This window comes from Lates calcarifer, linkage group LG4, assembly GCF_001640805.2.
Source record: "Lates calcarifer isolate ASB-BC8 linkage group LG4, TLL_Latcal_v3, whole genome shotgun sequence".
NCBI lineage: Eukaryota > Metazoa > Chordata > Actinopteri > Centropomidae > Lates > Lates calcarifer.
The window spans coordinates 5,741,221-5,759,199 of NC_066836.1; the positions used below are offsets into that span (position 1 = coordinate 5,741,221).

At 41.2% G+C, this 17,979-nt stretch overlaps 2 protein-coding genes across 6 annotated transcripts; both read right to left on the reverse strand.

Annotated features, from left to right (window-relative positions):
* Positions 1-3,042: 3,042 nt before the first annotated feature.
* fubp1 (far upstream element (FUSE) binding protein 1) lies at positions 3,043-11,430 on the reverse strand. Of its 5 annotated transcripts, none has more exons than XM_051069878.1 (20): positions 11,276-11,430; positions 10,765-10,855; positions 9,805-9,840; positions 9,599-9,635; positions 9,463-9,509; positions 9,293-9,364; positions 9,126-9,183; positions 8,819-8,981; positions 8,605-8,703; positions 8,296-8,394; positions 8,103-8,205; positions 7,577-7,816; positions 7,310-7,470; positions 7,069-7,220; positions 6,874-6,950; positions 6,520-6,645; positions 6,114-6,188; positions 5,573-5,635; positions 3,681-3,844; positions 3,043-3,421 (listed from the first exon to the last, which is right to left on the reverse strand). In XM_051069878.1, the coding sequence occupies exons 1-20, from the start codon at positions 11,408-11,410 to the stop codon at positions 3,413-3,415; spliced, it is 2,007 nt and encodes a 668-aa protein (XP_050925835.1). In that variant the 5' UTR covers positions 11,411-11,430; the 3' UTR covers positions 3,043-3,412. The 5 variants fall into 5 exon arrangements, with proteins under 5 accessions (XP_050925835.1, XP_018533580.1, XP_050925836.1 ...); XM_018678064.2 differs by having other exon boundaries at positions 10,732-10,855; XM_051069879.1 differs by lacking the exon at positions 9,805-9,840.
* A 663-nt stretch (positions 11,431-12,093) lies between these two features.
* slc25a24l (solute carrier family 25 member 24, like) lies at positions 12,094-17,979 on the reverse strand. Its single transcript, XM_018678062.2, has 10 exons — positions 17,135-17,979; positions 16,879-17,005; positions 16,328-16,415; positions 15,246-15,357; positions 14,992-15,150; positions 13,819-13,956; positions 13,624-13,734; positions 12,972-13,139; positions 12,752-12,890; positions 12,094-12,662 (listed from the first exon to the last, which is right to left on the reverse strand). Exons 1-10 carry the CDS (start codon positions 17,255-17,257, stop codon positions 12,475-12,477), a joined length of 1,353 nt encoding a protein of 450 aa, XP_018533578.1. The 5' UTR covers positions 17,258-17,979; the 3' UTR covers positions 12,094-12,474.

Below are 17,979 nucleotides of genomic sequence, written 5' to 3' on the forward strand. Positions count from 1 at the left end.
TGGGTGGTTGTTTTTTCTTTTTTCCTAATAAAATCCAAGTACATTCGTCATTTATTTGTTACAACTTTATTAATGAACATGTCAACATCTCAAAAAGTCAGAACAGTTAATTCAGAGAAAAACAGAAACCAATAGATTTGATAATATACACAGCACATGAAACCTTTTTTTTTTTTTTTACCTCTAAGGCATGCTCCTTGTTTAGTCTTCTACACCCCCACTCGAACTCGTGTTGAAACACTGAGCATCTCACGTGTACAGAGTGAACAGCCTCAAACAGTATGTGACCTTTTTTTAAAACTACAGAGAGAAGACATTGATACACCCTCCTCCCCCAACTCCACCCCCACCCCGCCAAAATTACTGCCAATAAAAACAGTGCATATGTCATTGAAAAGTACATCAGTTCCTGTCCTCATCCAACTTTCTAAACGCACATTCCTGTTTACTTACTGATGAAGGCATTCAAGCGATAAAACAAACAAACCATCAGACAACTCTAAATACACTATGGCATGGTTAAACAAGTCAATCCCAGCTGGAAAACATGTATCTGACCAACACTTTTTTTTGCAAAATTTCATTGCGTTGCTTTGTTTTTTTTTGTTTTTTTTACCTTATCACTGGAGCTCTTGAACGGTCTACGTTCAGCAGTGGGCACTGACTCAAAGGATTCCTCCTTTTGGGGGGGACAAACTACGACAGGGCCTGACTCTACGACCTAAAGCTTGCAGCATCCTCCAACACTGTGAGCGAGAAGTGAAGGCAGCAGCGTTTCAATAGTAGATTTGCACTGCACTTTGAGGGCAGATTCACACCACGACAGACAAAAAATAAAAATGATAATCACCGTTTTTTATGACCTAGCAGGTTGAGCACATTGCTAACTTCTGGCATGCAGTTTCTTATAACCAGAGTCAAAGTTGTCTAAAAGCATCAGTCGCTGTCAAGACTTACCGGGCTTGCAAACATAAGGCTAGCATCAAATATTAAGCACATAACGACAATGACATTTCCTCAAGTGAACCTACACAACAACTCTTTCGAAAAACTTCATGTAGCAAGTCATAAAACTCATATCATGCAGTTCATTCATGAAAGCAGATCATCTTAAAAAAGGAAAAAAAGGGCTGTTCATACTTAAAAATATCCTGGACATTTCTTTAACGACTACAAGCATGAATGCATCATTTTAAACGACATGTTAACGACACAGGTAAGCATTTCTTTGCATTGTAATATATGTATATATATATGGGTCATGTCACTGGACAAAAACACTGGTTTCCTTAGGTTTCGCTTACCTGTGTTATTGCAGCAGAACCTAAGGTGTGCAAGGTCTGGGATGACACTGCAAAGATCAGATATATATATTGCACTGTTTGCCATCAGTGAACAATGCAGTCAAAGATTTGCTTCTCTTGTTTGACCTTTTAAGAAAATCAATCAACAGCCTTTCAACAACAGTGCTCATTCAGAAAAAAATGTCATAATCAATTACTGAACTAGTCAGAAGCACTTCCACTACTAGCATTCCACATGCTCATATAGGACATTAGAGAAATAACAGCAGAGACCTAAGCATGCTACACTGGAGTTATGCAGTAGGACTTTTCTAGGCAATGTTGCTGCAATAAATGGCATTTTTTTTAAAAAGAAAAAGAAAAACATGAGTCTCAACTACACAATGGCACTTAGCAGGTCAAGTAACGCATAAATAAAAACCACATGGACATCCTTAAAAACACAGTTCCTACCAGCAGTGTTAGAGTGCTGACATTCAAAAAACCCTCAGTTCAGGAGAAAAAATCCAACTGCTACCTACACGCATTTAATCTAGAACAATCTACAGAGAATCAACATTACTGTGGAGATTCAGAGTCTGAGTGTTATGCAGTCAGGAGGAGTCACACAAGGGAAATGAGTCTCAGAAACATGTGGTACAAGAGTCAAAGTCTAAAGTGCTAAAAAGCCTCTCCTCAGAACATTTGATACTTACCCACAGACATGGGGAAAATGGCAATATTTGACAAAAATACTACATCTTTTTTGCAGTTTATAAAGCATCAAAAAATAATAATAAGGCGTGTATCTCTCAAAGTCAATCACAGGTTTTTGTACTTACAGTATAGGAGGGCTCAACTGATGGATGACGACTGCTTAGCCACCCCCGACCCTACAACATCTACGTTCTTATACTGGATAAACACTAACAGAATGGGCACAGCAAAAAAAAATATATAACGTTTTTTGGTTTTGTTTTGCAATGTTTTTATATTAAAAAAACATTCTTTTTAAAAAACAAATTTATACATGTGAGTTAGTTCACAACTGGAAATGGGCAAGACAAAACGTTTCAATGCATTTTTCGAATACAGTGGCAATTTACCTGACTGTCCTGGAAAAAGAACAGCACAAAAAATATGTATGTATATATATATATAACACTAAAAATATGCAACATTTCTTGCAACCACGTTTTCTGAGGAACATGTTAAGAAAAACACTTGCTTACCGCTTTTCTAAACTTGCCTGTGGAGGAGGAAGCGTCTATCAAGGCAAAATACAGTGCATACTACCTCAACAATGTCAGCAAACCAGGCAACAATTTAACAAAAATCATCATAAAAAAAAAAAGAGGGCCACAGCAACGCAGTTAATGCATGATAACACAGATACCTGTCAGCTTTCTCATGACAAACATCTGTCTACAGCTGGAGTCACAGCATATGTCAAGGGGGGGGAAACAGGAAGTTGTAAAAAAATCTATCAACAAGAGGACGTTTTGTTGGTCTGAACCACTCAGGATCATTGCACGCACATAATGTATCTAAGAGCCTTATAGACAGTTGGAGAGAGACAGGACAGCACAACTTTGAGTCAACCATTTTTTGGACAATTAAACACCCCACCCTCCCACATATGGCCTGTATTTCAAATTTCCCTCCCCCCTCCCTCTCTCTCTATCTCGGTAAAACAAAAACATACAGAACCTCGTCTCAACCCTCTCGACTTTCCACACTACCCCAACTTACCAACACAGGAGGTTTCAGTTTGTTTTATTGCAAAAACACAACAGGCAATAGCATTTTTAAAACTGAGATGATTTACATGGCAATGTCAACAGTTCAATAAACATGAGTTCTAACCACATTTAATGTAGATACATAGCTGGAATGACCATATGTATAATTACCTCACTAAAAACAAAGCATTTACAAGAAAAAGAAAAACAAAAAAAGAAAAAAAAGGAGAAAAAAGAAAGAGGACGTGTTCGCCGGGAAATCTGCCATCTATGTGAAACACTTTCAAACCAAGGAAATTTAAGATCTTCATCAAGGCGTCTGCATCCAAACATTTAACAAAGGATTTTGTTTCGACAATGTAGCATTTACTTTATGTCCACTTCACATTACTGGCCCTGTGCAGAAGAAATACATAGAAGATACATTGCATGTTAACAGCAGAAACAGTGGACTCAGCTTCCCAAAATAAAAAGCTAAAAACCTGTGTAGGGAGGAAATTTTTTTGGTTAAGTTTGTGTATCTGCTGCTACAGCCACCGGAGCCCTGTAAAAACCTGAGGAAGGAAGGTATTCATCGGGGGTTGGGGGAGGTTATGGCACAAAACGACTGAGTATTAAGTGAATGTGGAGGGGCAGATTCTTATCGGGGGTGTACCTGAGGGGCTTGTGGTGCTGCACCCATCGTCTGAGGGTTGGCCGTGCCGTAGTATGCAGCCTGCTGCCGGTAGTACTCCGCCCAGGCAGCGCTGTAGTCAGGCTGGCCTCCGGGCTGGGAGGCTGCTGCCGCCGCCGCCGCTGTGGCCTGAGGGGCAGCTTGACCTGGAGGGTGAAACGAGAGAAAACAGGTTTGATTGGATCGGTTTCTCCCAAGCTTGTTAGCTGTTCAAACATTCGTCAGTCACTTAAACTAATCAGAAAACAAGTACAGTTTAAAGTCTCAGTGTTGTTCAATGTAAAGCATTGAATAAACATAAAAAATAACAGTCTGTTCATACACTGTCGTTGTACAGACAGGGTTTGTAAGTAATCAACAGAAGCTGGAGCACCTGAACTGAAGGAATCATTTGCCTCAACATTCAAGGCTTCATTTACTTCCACTGCTGCAGAAAAAGTAAGTTGTTAACCTGTGATACTTAATCCCTGAACAAGACCTGTTTTAAAACCTTGAAGCTTCATTATTTCCCAGTTTTGGGTGACATTTTGTTTTTACCTCGGGCAGTTTACAGGTTCTGTGTAACATTTAAGGTTATTCACTGAAGCTGAGCTCCTTACTTCTCAATAAAAACTGAAAAAAAACAGGTGTCCTGAGACTTTTGACTGCTAGTGTAGATAGTCCCTGCACTATGTGATGTTCCCCATTTTAAAAAGGGTAAATCCACAGCGACTCACACCACTGCTGCTACAGTGATTGTTTTTTCCAACTGTTTTCTGCTTCTGGCCGCACCTCCACAACATATGTAAAGCCTGTATTTCTACCTCTGACTGATGATAAATAAAATATTTGCCACGTCACAGTCTGAGGGTGTGGACACAGCTGTCACATGACTGAAGGGTTGAGCCAAGAGACAAGCAGCAGCTGCTCAGCAAGACTTCAACAACAGAGCAGTTGAACAAGAGTATTAGCCAGTTTCATGCCCAGTAGGGCTGCACGATTCTGGAAAAAATGACAATCATGATTTTTTTGCTGAGAATTAAGATCACGATTCTGCCGCTGCTGAAATATTGTAAAGCTGCAGAATACCTGTCATTTAGAAATGACATGGAGCTCTGAATCAAGACTGCAATTTTAATATGATTAATCGTGCAGCCCTAATGCCCAGAGTGACTGATCTCATTGGAACAACTTATCTAGGAAACAATCATTAGTTGCAGCCCTAGTTGAGACAAACATGCAGTCTGTTCGAAGGGGAACGAACCCACCACTGACTTCTCTAGGTGGCGGGTCAGAAACCTTCTGCTTTTCTGTCGGGCGGCTGGGAGGGCAGCAGCTCAACAACAGAGAGCTGCTGGAGAAACGCAGCCACCCTCAAACATAAATCACATCCACCTCCAGGGTCACTGCAGGTTTCAACAAGTCAGATCTAAAACTTCTGAGGCCTTTTTAAGACTTTAAGACCTGCAGATACCCTGATCTCAGAGCTACAGGGAAACACTGCTCAACTTCAAAACACTTCTGTCTCTACTTTCACTAATTTCTCTTATGAATCTACACACAAGTTCAAAACTTTTTCATTCAACTGATTCAAGTTTCAAGCACACACCAGAGCTCTTTACACTAGGATCACACTTAATTCCTAAATCATTTACTTCACATATACTGCAAACCGAAGACATCACACAGCACTGGCAAAACAGTGCAAATTGGCATTTTATATCATAAATACCTTCACAAGGGCACAAAAGCACCTTCATTACAACCTCATCAATCTGTTACAGTAGGCAAGTTGTCAAATTTGATATTAGGACAACAGAATGTAGAGTAAAATGCTCCCTGAATTAAGTGTGATCCCAGCATTAGGTCTGATTTCAACGAGCAGGAGTACCAACCTTGTTTCTTGTAATACTCCTCCCAGGCTTTCGTGTAATCCTGAGGTTGTTGACTCTGTTGACCTGCAAAGAAAAGGGAAAAATGTGTCAATGCATCCAAGAGTCAGATGAAGTCAGAAAAAGAAAAACATTAATCCTACATTTTTATATACATGACCCCAAACTCACAAAGCAAACATAATGCATCATTTAACTCTACACACGTTCAGTAGCAGTAATAACACATTCATAGCACACTGCAGTGCTCTGCCATCAGTGTGGATAAAGCCCTAAGATAGTCTAGAAAATAAACTACTCTAAGCTCATGAAAAGGTGGTTTCTGTGTCGACAGCTCAGTCCTGTAGATAGTCAAAAGTGTTACAGTCTAAACAGCACAGGCGTCAAATGTCAACACCAAGTGGAGGCATCACTGAAAACGCTCCACAGCAGGCCAGCAATTCTGACAAATACCCAGACCTGAAAAAGAAGCTGACTGAACGGCCCAGTGGCTGTTTAGACTGTCTTGTGTCAGTAGGTGTACACTGAAACTACGTTCATATACCCATTTTCTTGTAATATTCCTCCCAGGCCTTGGTGTAATCTGCCTGTCCACTCTGACCTGCAGCCTGTGGGTCACCTGTTAAAAAAAACGGTACTTGTAATTAGTGAATCATTCTCAGCAGTTTGTCCTCCACCTGCCTGGGTCGGGCTGTCAGCCTAGGGGTGGTGGAGGAAAACTATCCTGTCCCTGGGGTAATATAAAAAAGTCTCTTTTATTAAAAAAAAAGGGGCTCTGTAAAAGCAAAGTCGTTCAAAGGTGAAACCAAACCAACTTGTCTCCTGTTAGAGACACCAGGAAGACATGAGCACAGGACACTACTAAAGTTTACTACACTGCTCTACGCTTGTGTAAAACAGCTTCTTCTAGAAGCACTGACACTCGGCTAAAAGGGAAACGTTTCAGTTACCTTGGCCGTTGGTTTGAGTCGTGCCGGGGGCTCCGCTCGTTGGGGTCATGGGAGCCTGCGGCTGTTGGCTGTACTGAGCATAGTAGGCTGCCCACGCCGCTGCGTTGGCATCGGCTGCTGCTTTATCTGGACACAACACAGAAGGCCAGAATAAAGCTATAAACATACAGTTATATAATCACATTTAATCTATGATCAGGGTCTCTGCAGCGTTCATCAGATTACATTTAAGATGATATACAGATCTGACTGAGTGACCTCTGAATTTTTTGTCAGGAATATAATCACGATGAGCTTTTTAATTTCTCTCTAATATCAAATGTACCAGTGTATCAACTACTCGCAGGTACTCACTTGGATCAGGTTGTCCCTGCTGCCAGTGTGGGTAGCCATTGCCCCATCCCTGAGGCTGGTAAGGCGCAGGTGGACCACTGATGGAAGAAAATAAATAAACCTCAACTTTCCACAGCCTTCACCTCTGTCTCAATATTCTTTTTGTCACATAGAACAGAACACACAACAGAAATTAATAGGAGACACTGCACTTACTGTGGTCCTGGAGGTCCCTGGTTGTATGGTCCAGGGTTGTACGGACCCATGGGAGCCCCGGGGGGGCCTGGTGGTCCAGGGGGACCATGTGGGCCTGGACCTCCATGTGGACCAGGGGGACCGTGGGGGCCACCCATTGGAGTGACTGGTCCCTGAAAACACACAGAAGTCGTCAGTAAACAAGCTGACAGAGGACGGACGTCTCTGTAGGAGGCTCACACTCAAACGCTCAGTGTCTCACCCCGATTTTCTCCTCCACCAGCTGCCGGGCGTAGTCGATCTGTTGAGGAGAGCCTCTGACTGTGAACATTTTGATGTTGGGATCTGCGTTGGGTGGAGGATTCCTCTGCAGCTCGATCCTGGCTCCAGACTGCTGGCTGATGCCCTTGATTGTCTCACCACCTGGGAAAGAACAAACGTATCTCTAAGGAATCTGCCAGCCTTTCTCCTGAGGAGCCCACAAGAGATGCATGGAAGATAAACATTTCAACGACCCTGGTTCACTTGCCTTTTCCAATGATGAGGCCAGTCTTCATAGTTGGGACGGTGAAGGTAAACTCCTGCAGACCACCAGGGGGGCCCATGTTCCAGTTGCCCTGCCCACGACCACGCCCTCTGCCACCACCATGTCCCGGGGGTCCTCCGGCCTGGACGCTCCTCAGCAGGTCAGATATGATTTCTGCCGCGTGTTGAGCCTGGTCGGGAGGACCCATGATCTGTGCTATCCTGTCTGGTGTGCTACCATCGTCTACAGGGGAAAATAAGTTGATTAGAAACTACTGAGTCAAAGTTTTTTAAGTTCTGTTGCTGGGACTAAACTTTAAATTTTCTTTCATTTACTAGTAACCGTTTTAAATGTTGTGTGTTCAGGTCTCAGATAAGTTTAGGGTTTGTGGTTATCCATCAGCTTTTCAGCGTGGTGCATGAGTTTTCATCATAGACCATTCACATTTTCACTGCATCTAAATGACCTCTGCTTTAGGTTAGGGTCATTTTTCAGATGTCTCTATGATTTAGCAGAGTTAAGCACTCGCCTGGTTTAAACTGAATCCTGACGCCTGTGTCGTTCTGTATTTTCTTGATCATCTCTCCGTTTCTGCCAATGACAATTCCTACTGCAAACCGGGGGACGGGAACCTGAGTGATGATGGAAAACGAAACCAAACTTGAGACACAGCTTGAAACCTCGTCTCAGAGCTTATAAATGAAACAACTACAAACACTCACGTCTAAACTATCTCCTCCTCCGATCCTTGAACCGTACTCGCCCCTCTGCTCCCTGAAGCCCTGGTCTCTGATCAGCTCCATCACCATCTCTTTGGCTTGCTGAAGAGAAAAGAAAGTGCATCTCATTACAATGTTACTCCAACCATCTCCACTGGAAGCAAATGAGGAGGCATGTAACAGGATGGTACTGCTCTGTGACTGAGGACTGAAAGCAGAAGCAGCTTATATTAAATTAAAATTAAGGACTTGTTTTATTATATCCCAGCTATATCACTACAACGTGCAACGGCCACACGGTTGAGGACCCACCTGAACTTTAAAGGGTTCTCCTGAAATGCGGAGTGGCTTGTCTGCGCCTGTGTTTTGAGGTCCATCTTGGATCATCACCATCTTTACTCCTGCTCTTTCCTGCAGGTCAAGAGAAACAAAATACATCTGAGAGAATGCATCTGTGCCAAATTTGTCCCCTGCTTTATCACCCCCTCACTTTATTTTTGGCTTCTGACACCGGCTGAACTCTCACCTGAAGGCTTTTGATGGTCTCTCCTCCCTTTCCAATGACAAGTCCGGCTTTAGAAGCAGGGACCATAATCTCCTGAACCGTCATTCCCGGGCCGTCGTTGTGGTGGAATGCTGGAGCTGGGCGTCCCTTCTCTACTATCTCTGTTAGTAGCCTCTTTGCAGTCCTGAGGGGAGAAAAATGACCGCCACACACTGAATCTCTGACGAGGAACTAAATTGTGATCTAAATTTAAAGATCATGCACATGCCTCTAAAACTAAGATCTGCTCCATGTGGGGTCTTTAGGTGAAGAGGAGTTGTTTACTTACTGGATTGATTCTGGCGGTCCTGTTAATGTCACCGACCTCTCTGGCATCCCTCCACTGTCTGCAGCACAGAGAAAGAAGCTGTTAATATTCAAGCCCTAAACAGTTAAAACCAAAACCAACATTATTTACATTTGATATCCCAGTATCAGCAACAAATCTAAACCTACCAGGGGCAATCTGTATTTTACATCCAGACTCCTGCTGCAGACGTGATATTTGCTCGCCTCCTCTTCCAATAACTAGAGAAGAGGGAAAGAAATATGTTACATCAAAACATCCAAATACTGGCAACTTTTAAATGATACTTTGGTCATTTATCATTTAAATGAAAACTTACTAAATCCAACCATTCCATCTGGAACCTTGAATTCTTCTGATGTCGACCTGAGAGTGAAAAGAATAAGTCAGTGTAAATGTTATGATATGTGGACAAATGAGGATGGTAAACATTTGATTTAAACTTGAGTATCTACCTTGGGGGACCGCCCATTCCTCCCATTGCTGAAAAGGCTGAGAAAAAAAAGATATGACAGTACATTAGGCGAAAAAAAATAAACAGCATATCTAGGTGTTAATCCATGCACCAAATATCCAATTAATGCTACTTTCCAGCCAATTACTTTAAGTAAGGAATTATGAGGAATTACAACCATGCGTGTAACCATAACCAGTCACTTACCATCATTTGTAGCCACTTTCTTCGTTTCTGGTTGGTCTGTGACAACACGACACAATAACCAGCATAAGAATCTGTCTTAATACCGTCTATCACATTACTAAATTCAACTGCAAAAACCTGCATAGCCACCAGTTTATTGAGTAAACCTAGCTAAACTAATCCAGACAAGTGCAACAGCCTTGTAATAAATCCTACCCCCTGAACGTTATGATGTTCAGTCTTCGTTCAAACAGTTTAAGAAAGATGTTAATTTGCCTTGGTGGTGAATTTGGAGGCTGTAGTTTGTAGGTCTCTTTAAATGGACTGAATGTCTGTCTCCAAAAAAAATACAGAACTCTTGTAGAACAAGAACTGGACATTACAACACTCACGAAAGGAGGATTTACTGAGCTGCAGACTGTACTATCATATCCTCTGTGCATGTAAAACCCTGGAGAAGAGGTATTATAATTCTGATATGTACTCAAACAGAATATGGGACTCCACTTTCAGGTATTTACTTCTCACTTAGTTGCTCTTGCAAAGTAAAAGTGAACACAACAATAACTCAACCTACTTTGATAATTACCCCGCAACAGTTCTTAAAATAAATCATGAGATCATACATGTTCCCTCCAGAAATATCTATACATTTTTATGGCCAGGGACTGATTGGAAACAGCTGTGAGGACAGACAGTGAAAAGACCATTTAAAGACAAAACACATGCCATAACCTATGTACTGCATAAAACATTAATAACAAGTAAACTGCGATAACGTGGTTAGTAGTAATGTTAGAGTTATTGTTGAAAATGTAAATTGATACAAATATGGTATTACTGTAGATTAACAACACTTCTAGGCAAATATGATTTAGTAGCTGCAAAAAACACACAGGCAAGCATTAACTAATTAAGACTTGCATTGAATCGATTTGAGCCACTGACCGATATTCAGGTTAGGCATGGGAAAATACCCACCAGCGTCCTCCAGGGGCCTTTTCTGGCCTCCGTAGCCAAATTCATTTGTTGGGGGTGCCGCCACGCCATCACCACCGATCTTTGCTGCAATCTGCAACACAAAATATTAGAAAATAGCTGTCAGGTTCACTTTTTTCCCTCCATGTTTTTATTTTGCTGCTGTCGTGCAGAACACACACGCTGCTCGCGGCCTACATTTCTGTCCGGAAGTCTGGACCAACAAAGGGATGGTTCAAATTACACCTCAGTAAATCGGTTAATGTTATTAAAACACATAAAGCTTACGCTGCCGATTACCGGTCATTTCTATCTAACTTTTCCCGTACACTCAGCCAGGATAGCTTCTGCTTTCGTGTAGTTTTGGCAGGGTGGCGTAACGTTACTCGTTAACTTAGCTTTAGCCTAGCCTGCCATGATTCCATATGTAACGGCAGAAAGCACAAAAAAATCCCCCGTCTACTACCGACTTGGAAATTATTCCTGGACTAAACGATCTGTCGGGTTTTCTTACCTGTCGTGCTCGCTGCAGAGCGTCTTTAAAAGCGTCGTTCATCCCGCCACCGGCGTTAGAGGACGGCGGAGCCACGCTGCTGTAGTCAGCCATATCTTCTTCTCCTGCTCGGCGCGACAAGATGGCGGGTTTCATTCACGGGATGTGGAAGGGAAACTCGCGGTCAAATGTCCAGTCTCGCGATAACTGGTGCATGTTTTCCCTTGACTACCACAATGTAAAATCTGGAGTATATGTATAAAAAATAAAGTACTACTACTAATAATAATAATAGTAATATAAAATAACATATATATATATATAATAGGATGGGGTGGGGTGTTAAATCGCCTTTTGTTAAAAGGTGATATATAAAAGAAGTCTAGGTCGTTTAGTGGTTTTTGATCTAGACCTAATATTATGAAATTCAGTAATCATTTCTCAGCATAGAGGCCAGAGTAAGATGATTTTCCACCCTTGTCTTATGCTCTATGTATAATGAAGACCTAAAAAACTGTGATAGAAATAATGTTCTCAAACCTAACACAATGTAATTACAGTGAGTTGAGAAAAGAGGCTGAAATGTGAAGAGATTTCAGTCACCAGTCAGTGCAACAAAAACTTTATTGCTGATAATAATATCCACAACAGATGCATGTGTTTATGTTTTGATTTTTGATTGTTAATTGTTATGTTTTAGGTTATATTTTGTGTTTGTATAATAATGACTATTACAAATTATGTGCACACCTGTGAAACATGTTCAAGTAAGTCAGAATAAAGAAACACCTGAACACAGGACACCGTTTAATAATAAATGAAATGTCTGACCCCTATCATTAAATAAAATGCTCTCTTTTATTATACAGCTCCCACTTTAACACATGTCCACATTTACACAGTTCAGTCTTAAGTGGGCAGTTATTACACTTCAGTCACATTGTAAATTTCGAGTCAACCATGCACCAGCATTCTGTGTGGTTTAGGCTCTTAGTCAGTGGTTAAAAAAAACAAAGCTACAGAGGTATTAAAGGTTGAATCACAAGATAATACATGTCTGGCAGACTTGACACTTGCATTTTATTTCAGGAGTTGTTATTTTTTGAGCACTCAGTTCACTTAATAAGAGTTCACAGTTTTTTATTTGTGTTCTTGATCACATCCCTGTTTGAAAGTAACAGTTCAGCATGCGAAGAAAACAGCAACCTCTTTGCTAACTCTCAAGACTCCATGGAAGAAAACAGATTTTCAAATTTTCTAGTTAAAGTGTAATTTATCAGAGCACATGGAACAGCCCTGACGAAGCTGGCTCCCATGCCGTTATAATATCCTCTAATTCCATGTCTTTCATAAATCCCCATAAGTCCTTGTAAAACGCCTGAAGCCTGGCGCGAATCCGAGCTGAAAGCTGCAAAACACAGAAATGATGATGAGGAAAACATGATTTCAGATTGTTTCAGATAAACTCAACTGTATTAAACTGTATATAAAGGCTACCCTGTGCTTGCTGCTGAGTGCGGATCACTGCCAGAGGGTAACTGGTCATCTGTCCAGAGGCAAAGGCCACAAAACTGAAGAAAAACAGTTTGGAGTCACTGTTGTAGGCCGGATCACTCTTTGCCCAGTTCATGATCGACTGCGATGAGAAGCAAATACTTACAGTTAGTATCAAACAGATGAACGGAGGTTTTAATCTCTGAGTGTTGCTCTGTCTCACCTGATGAACTGCACACTCCACACCTGCATAGGGGATCATACAGAGGATGCTCGGCTTGAATCCTCTGTAAAAGGAGGACAAAGACTCGTGTCTGTAAATGGATCGGGCGCAGGCCGCGACGCCGTAATAAGTGCCAGCTTGCTGCAGGTTCAGCCTCACCTTCAACACCTGAGGGGCAGACAAGAGGAGAGAGATTATGACTGTAAATCTCCACTGATACATCAAACACAGAGGCTGAATAAATTCATCTGATTAAAGAGTTTCAAGTCTCAAAACTGTGACAGTGTCAGTTTTTTTTCCTGTAAAACACTTTCTTAAGTGAAGTTCCATACAAATAAATATCTATCATGTTGTGAAATACTGCTAAATGCTATGGGGCTAAATGGAAACTCTAAAGCATTTTCTTAAAGTAAAACAATACAATTGATTTTGATGTTGTTTTTACAGCACAGGGGAGAAACTGCTTTGTGGCCCACAATGAAAAGATGGATGGATGATAGCAATTGTCTCATTTGTTGACAATAATTAAACCAAAGCACCATAGTTAATGTGACAATGACATACTGACGTTTAAAATGTTCAGCTGTTACAGCAAAACACAGGACGGGACAGAAATGTTAAAGCACTCAGACCTGCCACTGATCTCTGATACCTCTAAAGGGTAGAAGGCAGCGTGAGCGATGGCACCGGAGACGCAGCCCAACCCGAAACGCTGCTGCACCGTCAGAGTCTCCTGGGTTCTGTTCTGGGTGTACACCTTCATCTGGACAGAGCAGAGCAAAAGAAATAGGAAGCTGCCTCCTAAATAATTCACACTGGAGAGTCAGTCTGCTGCCACATGCCTCACCTGGGCGTAGATAAGACACTGTAGCGTTGACTGTGGCGTTCCTTTCAGCATGTTAACAGTGTTGCCCTGCCACATCGACTGCAGACCGCCTGCTCTCATCTCCCGAAAGCCTTGGGAGAAGGCCTTGGATCCATGAACCTACGGGGTAAACAGGAAACGGTTTAAACTGAGAGTACAGGTAGACATACTACAAAGAGTCTCAGATGTAAAGCAAGAGTATAAAGACAGAAAATAAAAAAGATGTAGCACTGCTGTCAAATTCTTTCACTTCAGGGAGGTCAAAGGTCAGAGGTGCAGACTGAGCCCTTTCTCTATGACACTGACATATTGAAGAGCACTGATTTAAAGTGGCTGCAAAAACAGATGTTAAGACAAAATGTGATGAGTCTCATTAATTATTTGGCCTGTTCTCTTTCTCATACATGTTAATCATGTGCCATATGCAGTGAACCGTGAACTGAACGCTCTCCTGGTATCAGGAGAAGACAGATTATATAAGACAAGGTCAGCCAGCTGATAACAAGCTATCATTTACAGTCTGATACAGTAAAGTGAAACTACCTCTCAATTGTAAAAACAGGTAATTTATCATAAACTCAGTATTCTTCTGGTTTCATTTTTGATTCTTGTTGGGGTTGGTAAAATAAACAACAGCGAAAATGTAAGAACAGAATCCAGAGCAGATATTAAAAGACACTGAATGACTTTATGTGAGTTTAACCCCTTCTTATCTTTAGGAACACTATATGTAACACACTAGTCTAAGCTCAAAGGACCACTTACTAGTTTTAAGTAGCTTTTAAACACATCTCATGGTCTTCACTCAGCAAATAGAACAAGTTACAGTGTGAGATGTGGCTGAAAGCTCTAAAAGTGAGCAGACTTCTGCTAAAGCAGCTGAACAACTGAAAAACATGAATAAGTTAACAGCACTGTTCACACCTGTGTTGTTTTCTGTCCCTCTGAGGAGCATCACAAAACCAAGTCTTGTTAATAACACGATCTTGGTCAAGCCAGTAGGGACAAACGTGCATGTATTTTATTTTATTTATTTATGTGTTTCACTGAGAGGCAGGAAGGCCTTGTCTGGGGATTAAACCGGTGACCTGTTAGTTACAAGTTTGCTCCTAAAACCTTCAGGTCACCACTGCTCATTATATCAGTATAACTGACCTGAAGTTGGGTCTTAAGGCGGTCGATGGGTGCCGTCACAGTCCGGGACACAGCATCTGCCAGTCCTGCTGCCAGAACAAACGTCCTCCACACACCAAAACCAGACGCCTCCTCTGGGAATTCAAGGGGCATCGCACGGCTTTCCCCCACATCAAAAACCTACAGACAGACAAAGAATTACATTTATTTATCATCTGATACAGTGGGTCAGAGTCTCTCCACGAGAGCGACACTACTGCACCAGCTCCTCTTACCAGCTGGTGTTTCCACGAGGTCACCAGCTCCCCGATGTTGTCCACAGGGTTGAGGATGACATGGTGCAGGAACTCGCCCCAGTCCACAGTCATGGAGCTGTCCTTATCCATCCTGGCAGCAGCAAACACAACAAACACAGCAGATACTCAGTGTGTTTGTTTCATCACAAAATAACTCTTTATCCACAAATTTTGTCAACTAACTGTGTCCAGAACATCATCCTAGTATCACTTTACAAAAATCAACACTGTGTCACAGAGCAGTAATAAACTGTTCAGACATAAATAAACTGAGTGTCAGGTTGTGAGCCTAAATTAAAGCCTTTCACAGACCATTTATTATTATCCTTCTACTTATTAATAAAGGGGTTGTGGATTTTTTTTCATTTTTACAATAACCCATCAAATCTGCAGTGTTAATAAGTCATTAATAAATGCTGTGCAGCTTTCTCCTTAAAGGCGAAGGAACAAAAAGAGTTCTTAATTTACAATTTTAAAGAATAAGTATTTTTGAACCCGAGCCTTATTTCCCATGTTTATGGGTGTAAATGATTGATAGGGACAAGTGTCTGACAACATTATGGATAGGATTCCTGCAGAGACAGACCTTTTATGAAAGAGTAAGACCCTTTTTGTTTAAGAGGCAAGGCGAAGAGGCGAACTGGAGGAATACCGCTGCCTCGATCTTTTAGTTTGTTTGTGTTATTGTGTGACTTTCAGTGGTGGAAAAAGTTTTCAAATCCTTTACTTAAGTAGAAGCACCAAACAATAACACAAACGTTTTTTGTCTCTATCAATCATTTACACCCAAAAACACAGGGAAATAAGACCCAGGTTCAAGAATACCAGAGTCACCTTTTAATTTTACCACTGATCTGTGAGAATGAATAGTTTTACCATTAACAAAGTGAGGATACCTTATTGTAAAGTGATACCAGAATGTTCACTGTAAAACATTGTTTGGTAAAGGTGTTGAATGTGCATCACATCAGTCAGTGTGATCCCAATATGACTGTATAATGAGACATATTTCCAGACATGTGAGTAACAATTAATCCAGGTAGTTGGCGAAAGAATCTTACATTTGTATTATTTTTTTTGCATTCGGCTTTGAAATGACCACTCCTAACTCCTTAAACAAACATATGATGTCCTCCTGGTCAATCACCCCTGATCAGAGAAAAGATGCACAAAATTACAAACAGATACGGGGACTGATCTTTCCACTCACTGGCTGCAAACTGTCAAGTGACACCTCTGTGAAAAGGTTTCAGGGAAGTGATACTGTACACTCTATGAGGGCAACGGTCACAGTCTGTACTGCCGTATTCTCCAGTGTATTGTACCATAAACAAATCTTACGTGTGTCTTTCCTTTCTGACCTTGAAAACACTGTTTATGCCAAAAAAAATGAACATTTATGGGAGCTTATAAAGAATATAACAAGGCAGAACTACACATCCTCTACATCAGTAATGGAACACATCATGTTCTTTAAATGAGAATAAAACTGAAGGTGTAAGTCTTCAAAAACAAATAAGTATCAGTGTTTATAGTATATAATCAACAAGAGTATTGTTAACTTATACCACTGTTTGATTGTTTCCTTGAGAGGTGAGACTGAGCTACTCACCACAGTTGTTCTTGTCAAGGTCATGAAAGTAGATTTTCCATTTCCTCTCTCTGTCCATCATGTAGCTGAGGAACTCTTTATAATCCAACAGCCCATCTTTGTCTTTGTCATAAGAATCAATGATATTCTAGGAGAGAAAAAGACTCTTTAATTAGCAGGTTTGTGGTGAGTAGTACTTGAATGAATGGATGAAAATAGAGGGCGGTGCACATTTAAACAGTAAAGGCACAGATAAATGAGGTAATGACAGTGTTACCTGGGCCTTGCCATCAGCTGAGAGGATCCCATGTCTCCTCATTTCGTCGTGGAGCTCTGCCACCGAAATGAATCCATCTTTGTTTTGGTCCAGTTTGACAAATAATCCTCGAAACTGATCCATGGTTTAGATTTTTTTTTTTTTTAATCAAAACAATCAGCTAATTGCAGCAGCTTGCTTTACCCTGCTTTTTCAGGACCGATGTAAAGCATTGATAATTATCAGAGATCATGAACCTGCAGCTTTGCACCGACGCTGACTCACTGTCAGGGCCCAGAGCCGGTGCAGTGTTACCACTGTCTCTGTGGTGCAGCAGGGGGCGCTGTGGCTGCAGGAGAGGCGACCACATCCCCCCCATCATAATCATCATGACCATCATCATCATCTTCAGTCACCACTGTGCCCTCTCTTCTATTTGTGGACCTGGTGACAGAGTTTCCAGAGACAGACGGTGGGTTGTAAGAACAAATGAATAAATAAAAATTGAGAAAAAATAAACCTCTTGTGTTGAGCGAGGTGGACACAACAGGAAAGGTCTGGATAATATTGTAGGATATTGTTTTTTTGTGTTTATTGGATTGTTTATTCTGTCATAAATAACTTACGCTTTACACGACCAAACACTCACAAAAAACAAACAAACAAAAAGAGTGAAGAACGACAAAAAACAGTGTTAAAGAAAAATGTAAAAAGCAAAACAAAACACAATGTATGAAGTAACGTGTTTATCATATATGAATTAATATCTCACATATGAAGAAAAGTGTTTCTAGATGTTTCACTTAAATAATCTCATGTTTCAGATACTCAGCTAATCTGGGTACCTGGGTAGTTGTCCGTTAGTA